Genomic DNA, 13,425 nt, shown 5'->3' on the forward strand with positions numbered 1-13,425 from the left:
TCATGTTGTGTCTTACAGGCCATTTATAAGTACTTCAGCTTTTACTCTGTGTGAGATGAGATGCTTTTGGAAAATTATTGTATTGATTGGTGATATAATTTGGGTTCTTTTCTGTATATAATCTGAATAAAGTCTGTTAAGATACTGATGGTCAAATGAAATAATGCCATTCACAGCTGCATGGAAGCAACTAGAGTTTCTCATGCTAAGTGAATTAAGTCATAAAGAGAAGGACAAATACCATATGATAGCACTTATATGTGGAATCTAAATTATGGCAAAATGAACCTAGCTACAAAACATAAACAGACTCAAAGACATAGAGAATGGACTTGTGGTTGCCAAGGGGAGTAGGAAGGGAGTGGGATGAACTGAGAGTTTGAGGTTAATAGATGCAAACTATTACATTTAGAATGGATAGACAATAAGGTCCTACTGCATAGCACAAGGAGCTCTATACAGTCTTCCTCCTGGAATAGAAAATGATGGAAAATTTCATATGTGTATGTATATATATTATAAGAATGTATGTATATGTATAACTGAATCACTTTGCTGTACAGCAGAAGTTGGCACAACATTGTAAATCTACTATACTTCAATAAAAAATTAAAAATACACTGATAATAAAAAAGAACAAATTTTCATGATCAAATAGCATACATAATATCAAAGATGGAGAGTATTTACTCACCATGTGAATCACTGCAATCATAGGAACTAAAACCTGGGGAGCATGCACACCCCCATTCCATACACTGCCCATGGCCACTACATAAATTGGGGCATTTTAGTACCAAGAGAATGTCTTGAATTGACTTTCTGTATTCTTCTCTGTTATATTTCCCCTCTTCCAAAATCCTCTTCTCACATTCATTTTCTAAAAGGGCCACACCTGCTTCTGCCCAGCTAAGATCATCTTTTAGGAGAACATCCTTAACACACATATCTATAACACTATCCAGTCTCTTGCCAAGAAAGGCAAGGCAGTGCCTTCCTATGCCAGACTTGGCAAGAGTCTCCTGACACAGGGCCAACGTGCTGTATTCGGTAAGGCCAGACGGTGTGGGCCATGTGGGGACAAACTCTGGGTGGACATCCTCAGTGTGGTCCTCAGGGAAAAAGTAAGTAAACTCTTCTAGGTCACTTTGGCTGAGACTCTGGAAAGCAAACAATGGAAGAAACTCATAAAAGTTTTGTCGTTTCCATCTGTTTTGTCGATCCCACCTCATTTCTTGGCTGTGATTACTCTGGTTCTGTGTATGTCTCCCTTCGTCTACACTTTTTAGTGCATTTTGTTTTTCATTCCCAGGATGTTTTTGTAAATTTAAATCTAGATTGGTTAAGTTCACATGGCTTGTTTTTTCATGAGGAAAGAAATCCAAATTATTTTCTTCTCGAGATGTATGCTTGTTTATTCCTCTGCCAAGAGCTTCTGAATTAATATATTCAGAGGTGACATCTAGGTCTTGTATCAAAGAAGCAAATTTGATATGTTTCAGGTCTTTGCAAGCTGAAACAATCTCTGATTGAGAAACAGTTTCTAGAGGATTAGAAGATGGATATAGTGAAGTAGTTTCCAGCGAGCAGCCACAAAAGGATGGTTTTCTAGGTGACGGCAGAGAAACTGGCATTATGTCAAACATGCTTTTTCCTGGTAAAATCCTTCCAGATAGAAAACAGAAAAGAACAGTAATTTGGACAAAAACACTTTTCGCAGTAATGTATTGCAAAAAATCAGAATATTGAGGCACCCACAGCTCATTTCAAGTCAAATATTAATACAATAACAAGTGAAAGCAAGTTATTTTCTTACCTCCATTCATTAATAAAAGCAACACGATTATTAAAAGTTTGATCAATTTTTATCCCATTTTTATCATGGAAATCATTTTCTTGGTTTTCATCAAAGGTGCCACAAAGTCCCAAAGTGTTTCTATAATCTAAACTGGGGGCTCTGATTGTTAAACTCATGCCCCATTCACTAAGATCAGCACGGATAAATGCTCCAGAAGAAAACCAGATCTAAAATACAGAAATAGAAGATGTTTAAAAAATATCCAATATTCAAAAAACAAGACTTTATAAGAAATAAATTCATTTATTCCTTTAATATAAAAAGAAAATAAACTACTGATTTTCTTTAGATCACAACTTTCCTTTTAATGCTACACATCGTAGTAATGGACTTTTGTATTTGGCTGACTTGAAATTTGATTTCCATATTGATACTTCCAGTGAGATATTTTGTTTATATCCCTTTCTTTAAAAAATTACATATTTTTACAATTAAAACAGCTAGAATAATGTTGAGGATAATGTTTACCAAGTAATGTCTCTCATAATTCTTGATTTAATATAGAATTAGACTGCCTTGTAATTAATTTGCACAGATACATATAATTCCTGTGGCATACATATTCCTGTGACTATTCAGTATACTCCTGAAGATAGTAGGTAAACAGAATCAGAAGCCAAATTATAGCAGAAGTTTGCTTGCAAAGTTGGGAATGGGAGCAAGGAGTTCGTTGAATCATCTTAATAGTCTGCATCATCTAACTATGATCCTCCACAGAAGACTGACCTCTGCAGCTCAAGGACTTTGATATCTGTGTTGAACACCACTGACCATACACTACCTGTCTTTGTTCCTCTGACTCTCCATCCCCTTTCAATGCTTGATATTTAAAAATAGCCTTTTTTTTTTCCTTTTTTTGAATAGTAAGTGTTCATAACAGAGAATCATTTTAAAAGCAAACAAACCTTATATTATTACTCAATCTGAGGTAGTTAATGTAGCTTGGTGCAAATTCTTTAAAAACCTCTCCTATATTTCATTAATCTCTTTGCCTGTCAATCAATATACATTTATTCCAAAATTTTCATCACCACAAGGTGTTCTATTATGTGATATCAGTATATTTAGGGTTTTGGTTAAACCATTTTGTTCATCACTGATTAATCATAATTTTTCCCTCTAGAAGAAATACAGTGAACATTATAGAGTTACTCACATCCTTAATTTTAATCATGATAAATTTCCAAAAGTAATTTTTTTTAAAAAATGACATGCATAGGTTCAATTTATTATACATGAAAAATATGTATGTCCTCTGGAAAGACTATCACTACTTTGTCTACTTTTGTCAATATTGTATGAGAGGAATTTGATCTATGTTTCTTTGCTAACTAATGAGGTTGAGATTTTCATATTTTTGTTGGTTATTTCTACATTTGGACATATTTATCAGTTTTATTTCTTTTGCATTGCTTATTTATATCATTTGCTCATCTTAACTGGAGGGCTATCTATATATTAGTAATGTACAAGTTTTATATTAACTGTATGTTTTATATGTAGCAAATATTTTCCCAATTTTTGATCTGCATCTTGGTTTTTTATGATGGAATTCAAATATATAATGTTATATTAAAAATTCTCATTCATTTCAGTGCTATAAAAACATTTGCATACATTTTCTACTACTTTCACTTACATTTAAATTTCACATAGTATTTACTTTTTTGGAAGGTGAAAGGAAGATGACCTTATACAAACAATTAGCTCACAGATATTAAGTATTATTTTAAAATATTAATTAATATATAATTTTGTATCTGTTTCTTGATTTTATAATCTCTTCCATGTATCTACCATATTATTCCTGAGGCAGAACTATCTCTATTCATTTCAAAAAATGGGCTAGATATTTCTGAATATTTATTATTAATTATATATTTCATGTCTGCCTAGTATACCACATTTTAAGCATTGTCAAAAATATTTTTATGAATAAACCACTAAGTTATATAATACTGAAATTTGAAAAGACGGCACTTTAGATTTGACAGTGTTAACTATGTTCTGCCTATTAATATGTGATTAAGCGTAGATATTCCTTCTAACATCAGTGTTCATTAAAGGGCTATTTTCTTGAAAAAGCTAATGTTGACAAATGGTTCCTAACTTAATAGAGATGAAAAGTTTATATTTGAATCCAAAATCTAAAAAGAAAAAATACTTTTAATAGTAAAAAATCATACATACTGTGACTTTTCTTCCTAAGTAAGATTCACTTATCTTGATATTGCTGGTTACATCTTGACTCTTTACAAATAAATATGGCTGTGATTCATGCAGCTGACCACTGCACATATCGAAAGTAACTACATCACCTTCTTCTTTGGCAACAAAGCCGCAGTTACATGACACAGGATAGTGAAGGCTTCCGCAGTCCCACTGACGTACATGGACTTCAAAGTCACGTGACATGCTCTTATAAAGCACAAATGTTCCAGTCTTGAAGTTATCATACATCCTATCATTAACAGAAGTCAACTGCATTAAGAATTGGTATAAAATATGACAATCTGTTACAAACCAAAAGTGTGTATTAAATTTATGTATATGCATTCAATATATTTTGATTCAAGAATGAAAAATCTATATTCTAATAGCTTTCTATGTCACAAGAAATTATTTCTAGAGTACTGAATTAAACAAAGTGGTGATAAACACTTAAATCTCCCTCACTACTCTATCCTTCTATTTCATCAATTCGTTCAATCCCCTTTCAGCCTTTTCTTTCTAACACTGCTTTAGTTTTCTTCATAGCACCTATTTTCTCAGATACACTATACTTTTTATTTATTAATTGTGTATATTTCTTTCCACCTGTACAAATAGAATAAGCTCCATGATGCTAGGGAATGTTTGTATTGTTTACTGCCATACCTCTAGTACTGAGAATGTGTACTGTCACTTAGTTGTTACACAGTTAATCTTGTTGAATTCTAACAAATTAAATTAATCACCGTAAAACTTTCTTGAGGTTTTTCTACTAAAACTTCCAAGCTTTTAATTATAACCATAGTGGATTCTTGTATGTGGGATTAGTTTCCATAACTTTTCAATACTTCTTCAAATTTTGTTGGAGTTTCATTTGTTATTGGAGAGTTCTACATATAATCACTGATATTGAATAATTTTACTGACAATGATCACATTATAATTATTTTAAAGAAGAAATTACCTTGTATCATGAAGAAAATTATGACTCAACAATGAGGTGTTTATTATTTCTTTAGAGATGACTTAAAACCATGCATTCCCTAGAACTGTATAACTGCGTTTAAATCCTTTTATGCAGATATTAATAGCAAGGTAGCTTATATTTTTTTGATATTTTGCTTATTTTAAGTTCCAAAGGCAGATATTCAGGTATTCTTGATGGCTGTGATAGTTTTTCTCTTGAGTATCCTTGCAATGAACTAGAATTGATTAGTTTTTATAATAATTGTGTTAGTTTTAATGTTCTGCCTAAATCTTAAAGATTATTTCAGTATCATGTAGAAATACAGTACAGGACCTATCTCTAGAGTAGATAATTTAATAGTTATTATAAATAAAATAAATGGACATCAAGCTTAAATATTAGTATTTTTAGGAATCCTCATTTATACAAATTCAGCTTCACAACTTAAGAACTAGATTTTGGGGCAAAAATATTCCACACAAATAAATGAGTATTTTGAAATAAACCAGAGATGTCTATACATGCCTTCCTTTCTAATCTTTCAGGGAATAGGACTAAGAACTAAAATATTATTATATTTAAACAAAACAACAGAATCCAAGAGAAAAACTACTAAAGGAAAAAATTTTCAGGAAATTACCTGCCATCAAAGGTAATTATATGTGGGTCGGTAAATGAATAGCAGTAAGCAGTTGGGACATCCTTTACTCTGATCTTAAAAGCAAAGACATTTTCAGTATTATTGTCATTCATTGTTATTTAGTGATACACAATAAATTTCCTATCACTTTCAATGAATTTTAATTAACTACTGTTTATATCATAGTTATTGAAACTGGAATCAGTTAAAAATTGAAGTAGCTTGTTCAGTGATTTTGAAATGAAAAGTTTACAAGATATAGTGATAAAATACACATATCTTTTTAAAAGCTTCATTTATAAAGGTATTTTTTGTAATTTGTTAACCTGGATACTGTCTGGAATGTAGTTGTTCCACAGGAAATCCTCATTAGCTATAGGTTCTACTACAATATTTGTGACTCTGCTTCCATCTTGAGAAAAATCTGTTATAGCAGTGTAGTACACAAAAGCATGGCTGCATGTTCCATTGGCACAGGGTGAAGTCTGGTGAAGGTCCACGTGACAGGAAGACAGTGCCAAATTCAAGCCTCGCTCTTCTTTACCTGTTTTAATGAAAAAAATACACAGAAGAATTTCCTAAGATAACCTACCAACCAAAGCATGTAAATAAGTTGATTAACACAGAACATTGAATTATTATTCTTAAATTATTTTTTCTTACCTTAAAAATATGATTATAATTTTGTGTAAATAAGCCAAAGTTATTTAACTCTATGTAATCTTTACAAATAATTAATCAGCCTAGGTCACATACATTTGACTGTTTTATAGGTTATAAATTCATATGCACCTGAATAAAATTCAGAAGCAATATAAAATCTTTGTTTCTATATAAAATAATTATAAGAAACAATGCAATTTTTTCTTCCTTGGGTCCAGATATGTTTAGGGCTTAAACTCATGTTCCATCCATTTTTGAGTGATGGCAGTGATTACTGGTACAGAGTTCATCATTTTAAAAAATGGAAAAATCAAAACAAATTAAGTTATTTCACACCAATAATAAATCCTCAACACTTTCACCTCCAAAATGTCCAGATATATTCAGAACCTTGAGTTGCCTATGGAACAAAGAACATGCAAAAAAAAAAATAATAATTTGGAAGGAAAATGGTAACAAAAGAAAAGGAAGGAATTCTAGGGATTTGTATAACTAAACAAAAAGGGTATTTTTTTTTTCTTTTAGGGCCTAACCCTTGGCATATGGAAGTTCTTAGGCTAAGGGTCGAATCAGAGCTGCAGCTGCCAGCCTGCATATACCACAGCCACAGCAGCACCAGATCCAAACTGTGTCTGTGACCCACCCCACAGTTCACAGCAATGCTCTGTACCATAGCTCACAGCAATGCCAGATCCTTAACCCACTGAGTGAGATCGGGGATCGAACCCCTGTCCTCATGGGTATTAACTGGGTTCATTACCACTGAGCCAAGATGGGAACTCCCAAAAAGGATAGATCCTCAAAAACCTGGCTACAAAAGAAGTTTGCTCTCACACCAATTAATAAATACAAAGTCCATCTGAGATCAAAGAGGAGGACAGAAGTCATTAAAAACTTTCTTCTCAGATATAACATAGGAGTACTGCATAGATTCAAAATTCCTAAAAAAATTTTCTCTTCATGCATTTTTTTCCTAGAAATATATAGTTTTCCCACACACATAACAAACAACAGAAACATCCAAACCCTTAACCAGCTCCCTAAGGTGAATATGGAACACATCTGGCTTAGCTATTACCCATGACATAATTTCCCCTGGTCTATAGAGTGAGGGCCAAATTCTGTTCCCTTTAAGACTGAAAAAGAGTCTTGCCTTTGTAGAAATACACTTGGAGACACCAACTTGTTCTCTATAAAAGTAGAGACATAATAAAAATATACTTAAAAAAGATGAGATGAAGAATATCAGCGAAATCCAGAAATTTTTCTCCAGAAAAATAAAAGGAAATCATTTTTAATCGACAGATAATAAGAACATGCAAACTTCTAAAATGTAGGAATATATTTAGGCTGTTTTTATATTATAGTAATGCTTGTCTTGTTGAAAGAATTGAGTGTATGCAAATGCAGTTTAAAGTATATTTGGAAGGAAATTTTTGCCTTAACGTGATTTTGGAAAATGTCAATAACATCTTCCTCTTCCTATACTCCCCCATAAACTGTAATAAAATTTGCGTAGTATACAAATAGTTGAAGTAGAATTGTGTCAGACAGCCTGAGAGAGAGGGTTTAATTTCATTTTCCCGGTTGTATTTCAGAATAAAGTGTTTCTCATGGTCCTCCTGAAAGCTGGTTGTTACCTAAGTTTGTGACTGTCAAGTATGTTGGGACGGCCTCTCGATTCCTCTCTCCTTCCATAGTCCTCTCTTTTTCTGGATGAGTCATTCCCATGACACTCTCTTTCACCTAGCATTTTATCTTTTGGTTTCTCTGACTTAGATATAATACAGACACGAAGACTAGATATATGGTATTTGGTGTATTTACTAAGTAAAGTGTAATAGCTTATGGTGAAAAAGTATGTGAACAGAATCATAATCTCTCTGAGGTGATTTTAATTTATATATCTTTTATGTGCTTGCTCTCTACATCAGAGGCTTAGGGGGAAAGAACCCAACAACCCAATCGCTGTTCTACGTGGGTTGTCCTCTAGTAGTCTATTTTGTTCTGTGGAAGAATTTCAGCTCTCTATATGGCTGTGACAGAAGATATATATGTGGTCATGTATCATTCAATATATACAATAAGTAATTTAAATGGAAGAATTTTAAAACAGAAGATCTCAAACACAAGCTTATATTAGGGAGTGAAGCATGAAGCTTGCATTATGACACTCATGTTGCATGAGCTGGAACTTTTAGTATAACTTATCACACCTCCCCCATTAGGGAGGATATGGAAAATCTTAAAGATTTTAAGAATGTATAAGAATAATGAAGAGGAGGAGGTTAAAAAAGAGAGATGGAAGAGGAAGAAAAGGAGAAGAAAGAAAATGAAGAGGAGATTGTTCATTATTGTCTTTTTTTTTCTAATTTGTGCTTTGAGCCCAGGAGCGGTAAATGTTGATTGCAACATAGATTGCTTTGACAATCATAAATTTGGCCCAGTATTATTTATATGACTGGGCTGTAATTTGATGTAAACATGGAACATTATTAAGTATATGAGTACATTCCAGTGACTTTCTGGAATGAAAAAAAGCATTGGTTATCATTCAAAATATAATAATAAAATTAAATGGATTTACCTTCATCAACAGTTGTCAGTTTTAATGAGATTTTGCACTCCTGATCAAGCTCACTGAATTCGGGACAAACAATAGGAACTGTACTCTCTATCCTCAACTGGTATTCTTTCCCATCTTCTGATATAGTGCTCAGTTCAGGCTGTAACTGGTATAAGAAAATATGCAGAGAAGTAAGGTGAAAATAGAATTTATTTCTAGGATATAATGATTATGAAAGGGCATTTTCCCTCAATAGCCCATATTCTGCTGAGTGAACTGGTAGTAATAACTTAAGCACTAGAATTGTTGAATTAAACAAGATCGATTGAAAACATCAGCAGTGTAGAGAAGAATACAGGGAGTCACTATGATGCTCTGAGTTTAGGCACAGTTTGGTTCAGTAACATGTGTTAAGCAGTCTGGCTGGATTCTGGTTTGTGCTGGGCACTGGTGAATAGAGGAGACAGAAAGATTCCTACATTCTTTCATTTGTTTGCTAAAGTTTACTGACACACCAATAGAAAATTATATTATTCTTAGGGATTATTATCATCCCTAATATAATTAGAAATCTAAATATTTTAATACAGAAATCAAAATACTATTGTTACAACATATATCTCAATCTTCAGCTTAGTTCTCAGCCTCTGCTTTCCATAGTTGGATTTACTGAGTATTGAAATACAGGACTGCTCTTACCCTAGTTCACAGTCAATCCTTTTTTGAAGCCAGGAGTTTTTATACAGTTTTGGTTCTCAGCTGGCTCTCAAAAGAGTTGACTCTGAATAGTCGCCCTATAGCCTGATCAGAAATAGAACCTGCGGACTGGACACTGGCCCTATTGTCTGCAAGGTTTTTTACCAATATAGATGCAAAGGTTCTGTGTTCTCAGAGCCTGGGCTCTGCTTCCCCTCCCTTCCCACTGGGTTTTATGCTCTTCTGATAACAGTTCAAGCTCCTCTTTCATTTCCTTGCTCTCTATTATGTATAAGTGGACTTTATCCAGAAATAGGCTTTGTCCTGGTTTAAGTCTTATTCTCACAATCTATCGATTTTCCCATCTTGTCCTTGAACTAGAGATGAGATCAGGTCAAACTCCAGTCCCGTGGCCTAGACCTCAGAGGTCGCACCATGCTTGCCTACTAATACTGCCCTCCCTCCTTCCATCACTGCTGGATTCCCTGTCATGACTGCTCATCCACTAGAATAGCTCAGCAGTTCTTGGGTGGCAGTGCTACCAGCAGTGACCATAGATACTGCCTTATTTAGTTAGTTCAGTTTTTGCTGTTCAGAAAGCCCAAATCTCTGGGCCAATTCTGCACTAGCCAGAGGCTCCAGTACTTGATCTGGTACCTGTCTTCCAAAATGCATGATAAATTTTGACATTCTAACTTTTAGTTAAATGATGAATATATGGGGATAGAATTTGTGCTTTATTCTAATTCAAGCTATTTCTGAAAAAAAAAATGCAAGCATATTTCAGCTTTAGTTCATTAACAGGCCTTCAAACCTAATTGGCACTAGAATTATTTGGATTGTTTTTCAAAAATACAGATTCTTAGGTCTCAACCTTCGGTCTGTGATGAGGTCATGGAACCAGCATCCACAGATCACAATATGGAAAATAGTTCCAGAGGAATCATCCTTAAATAGACCCCCATTGCTACATACCTTAATGCCTGCAAAAAATTCTTGGCTTTTGATGGCTAAACTTTGTACATGTGGCTTCTCCAAGAAAAAGATGGAAGCACTGCAAAATATCTATGAATACAGTTAACAAATGATCATTCAGCAACACAATTATGGAGGAAATATTTGTAAATTATTATATTTAAGTACTTAATTTTAATTTTTGAGGGATTTTTAAATAAGATATAATATAAAGCAAAATAACTTAAGAAGTTGACTGAAAATTAGAATGAATAAGCAATGAGGTCCTACTGTATAGCAGAGGGAACTATTTCCAGTCTATTGCAATAGACCCTGATGGAAGAGAACATAAGAAAGGGAATATGTATATATGTATGACTGGGTCATTTTGATATGCAGCAGAAATTGGCACAACATTGTAAATAACTATTCTTTAATTAAAAAAATTAAAAAAGAAAATTGAGAAAAGTTCTGTCATTATAAAATATTAATTACCCAAACCTCAACATAAATCAAAGTGGTTGTAGACTTTGTAATCAAAATATATTTATGAGTAGATAATAATTGTTATTATTGTTGAAAAAATAAAAACACCTTTCTATAATAAAATTATGTCATTTAAAACCAGAAATATATATAAATTCATAAGGGTTCATTAATAGTAATCAGTGAATTTCTAAAAGCAAATACTCATATAAAGTCACTAAGATTATTGACTTATCCAATTGTCACTGGAGTTGGAACAATTGCCAAAAAAAAGAAAAAGAAAAAAGAAAAAAATGTGCTATCTATTCCAGAGACAAAAACTAATTTTAGAATATATTAAAAAATCCATTTTGAAAATGAACATATTTATGAAAAGTAAAGACAACCCAACTGTTCTTAAACATACCCTGTCTCCAAGTCTGAGATTTATGCCATCCAGCTCTAAAAGAGAGAATGCCTGAATTGTGGTCTCTTGTTTCAGCTCCTCTTTGATTTCTTGAGAAGAAAGTCTAGACCAAGTTATGAGAAATCCCACTGAGTTGTTTGTAGGGGAAACATCAAAAGTACACCTACAGAAAAGCCTGGACTCAATCATCTCCACCACAACCTCTGGCCTTCCTGGAGGTGGTGGGGGCAATGAGGCTGTCAGTTGACCTGGTGGGAGAAAATGCAAAATCTGTCGGTGGGCACTTTAAAGAGTGGAGACTGACTTATGGGAAAGCTCATGAAAACTATAACTCAGGGGTGTACGTTAAGGAAAAATACATTACACTTATAGAAATATTCTCTGGCAATCAACAAAGTAGTATATTCTTATTTTGACTCATAATTAAATAAATATTGATAACAAATTTGTCAGCTCATCAAGCTTATATTAAAGCAGGCTGAACATGACTACTCTTAAAAAGTCTAGCTCTTATGAGAAAAGTACTTTCAAGCCTTTTCTAAAACATCGAACAAATAAAATTAAGATTTTCTACTTTATAATTTCCTGTTAGAAAAATAGTCATGATAATGCAAAACCAAATGCCTTACTATTTTACTCTTACAAATTATCTTATAATTCAATCCATCATTACATTGGGTTGAAAGAGCTGCTAATTGAAGTGATTATACTGTGTTAGTGAAATGTATTAAATGTTAAACAGTCTAATTCTTTTCATTTTTTTGAGGTTAAAAAAATTTTTAATTTTCTCTGGGAACTCAGGAAGATTTTACAATTTTTATCTCTGGGCATTTGCAAGACTAAATCTAGGGATCTAAAACATTTCTAAAGGAGTTTTTTATTTGCTTCATTATGTTTTAGAAAAGAGAAAAAAATCTCAGTGATCAATTTTAAAAGATTTTTTAAATGTCCTAAAATATACGAATATTTTCTATGATATACACTGTAATTTTATGATAATAATAAAATAATTTTTCGGAGTTCCTGTCGTGGCTCAGTGGAAACCAATCTGGCTAGATTCCATGAGAATGCAGGTTTGATCCCTGGCCTCACCCAATGGGTTAATAAGGGTCTGATGTTGTGTGAGCTGTGGTGTAGGTCACAGTCGTGGCTCAGATCCTGCGTTGCTGTGGCTGTGGTGTAGGCCAGCAGCTAGAGCTCCGATTCCACCCCTAGCCTGGGAACCATGGATACAGCCCTAAAAGGACAAAAAAAAAAAAAAAAAAAAAAAAAAAAAAAAAAAAAAATTTCAATTCTGTCATATAGATTTTGGAAAATTCTGAGACCTTAGTCTAAATCTCAGGGGGACAAACCTTATGTACTTTCAGATATTTTAAAGTCTTATTTTGTTAGATATCCAATTACAAAATCCCAGTAACAAATGACTTGTTTTCAAATTAATCTAAGTAATAAATATTTTGCTGAACGTTTTAAACATTAGGCCAAATCATTATATCTAGATTTGAAGAAAATAACAGATTACTTTTGAATATATATGATTTTTTAATACTTATACATCCGAGTAAAAATTTTCTCTTAAACTAAGGAAAAGAGGTTGAACTTATTTCCAAACAGGGAGGAACTATCTATGGAAATGATTATTAGGAATAAGAGGTAACAAATGACTGAAAAGAAAATAATGCATGAAGATAAATTTTTTAATCATTTGGAATCAACAATCTGGGTGAGCTGATCATTGGTTACAACATTGTAGATCAAAGAACATTTGTATTTTAAAATATACTTAAAGAAAAAAATGATAGATAAATTATTTCTTCTTGAAAAGCACAATTATTATCACTGTCAATTCTAAATTTAGCATGTGCTAAATGTATTGATATATTCTCTATTTTATCCTGAAGCTTTATCTGTTGACTTTTGACTCAATGTTTTCATTCAAGTGTTACTTTCCCAAATTGTGTATGATTTGTATAGCAAT

General features: G+C 32.8%; 1 protein-coding gene across 4 annotated transcripts in view; it reads right to left on the reverse strand.

The window, feature by feature from the left end:
• Positions 1-13,425, reverse strand: part of VWDE (von Willebrand factor D and EGF domains) — a 70,141-nt gene that overhangs the window by 37,855 nt on the left and 18,861 nt on the right. For all 4 annotated transcript variants that reach the window (XM_013979735.2, XM_013979734.2, XM_013979733.2 and 1 more), the window contains exons 5-12: positions 11,448-11,695; positions 10,577-10,666; positions 8,927-9,071; positions 6,003-6,220; positions 5,677-5,750; positions 4,049-4,319; positions 1,817-2,025; positions 695-1,665 (exon numbers count right to left, since the gene is read on the reverse strand). In XM_013979735.2, the coding sequence (XP_013835189.1) occupies positions 695-1,665; positions 1,817-2,025; positions 4,049-4,319; positions 5,677-5,750; positions 6,003-6,220; positions 8,927-9,071; positions 10,577-10,666; positions 11,448-11,695 (2,226 nt within the window). The remainder of the gene's footprint in view (positions 1-694; positions 1,666-1,816; positions 2,026-4,048; positions 4,320-5,676; positions 5,751-6,002; positions 6,221-8,926; positions 9,072-10,576; positions 10,667-11,447; positions 11,696-13,425) is intronic.

This window comes from Sus scrofa, chromosome 9, assembly GCF_000003025.6.
Source record: "Sus scrofa isolate TJ Tabasco breed Duroc chromosome 9, Sscrofa11.1, whole genome shotgun sequence".
NCBI classification, from domain to species: Eukaryota; Metazoa; Chordata; class Mammalia; order Artiodactyla; family Suidae; genus Sus; species Sus scrofa.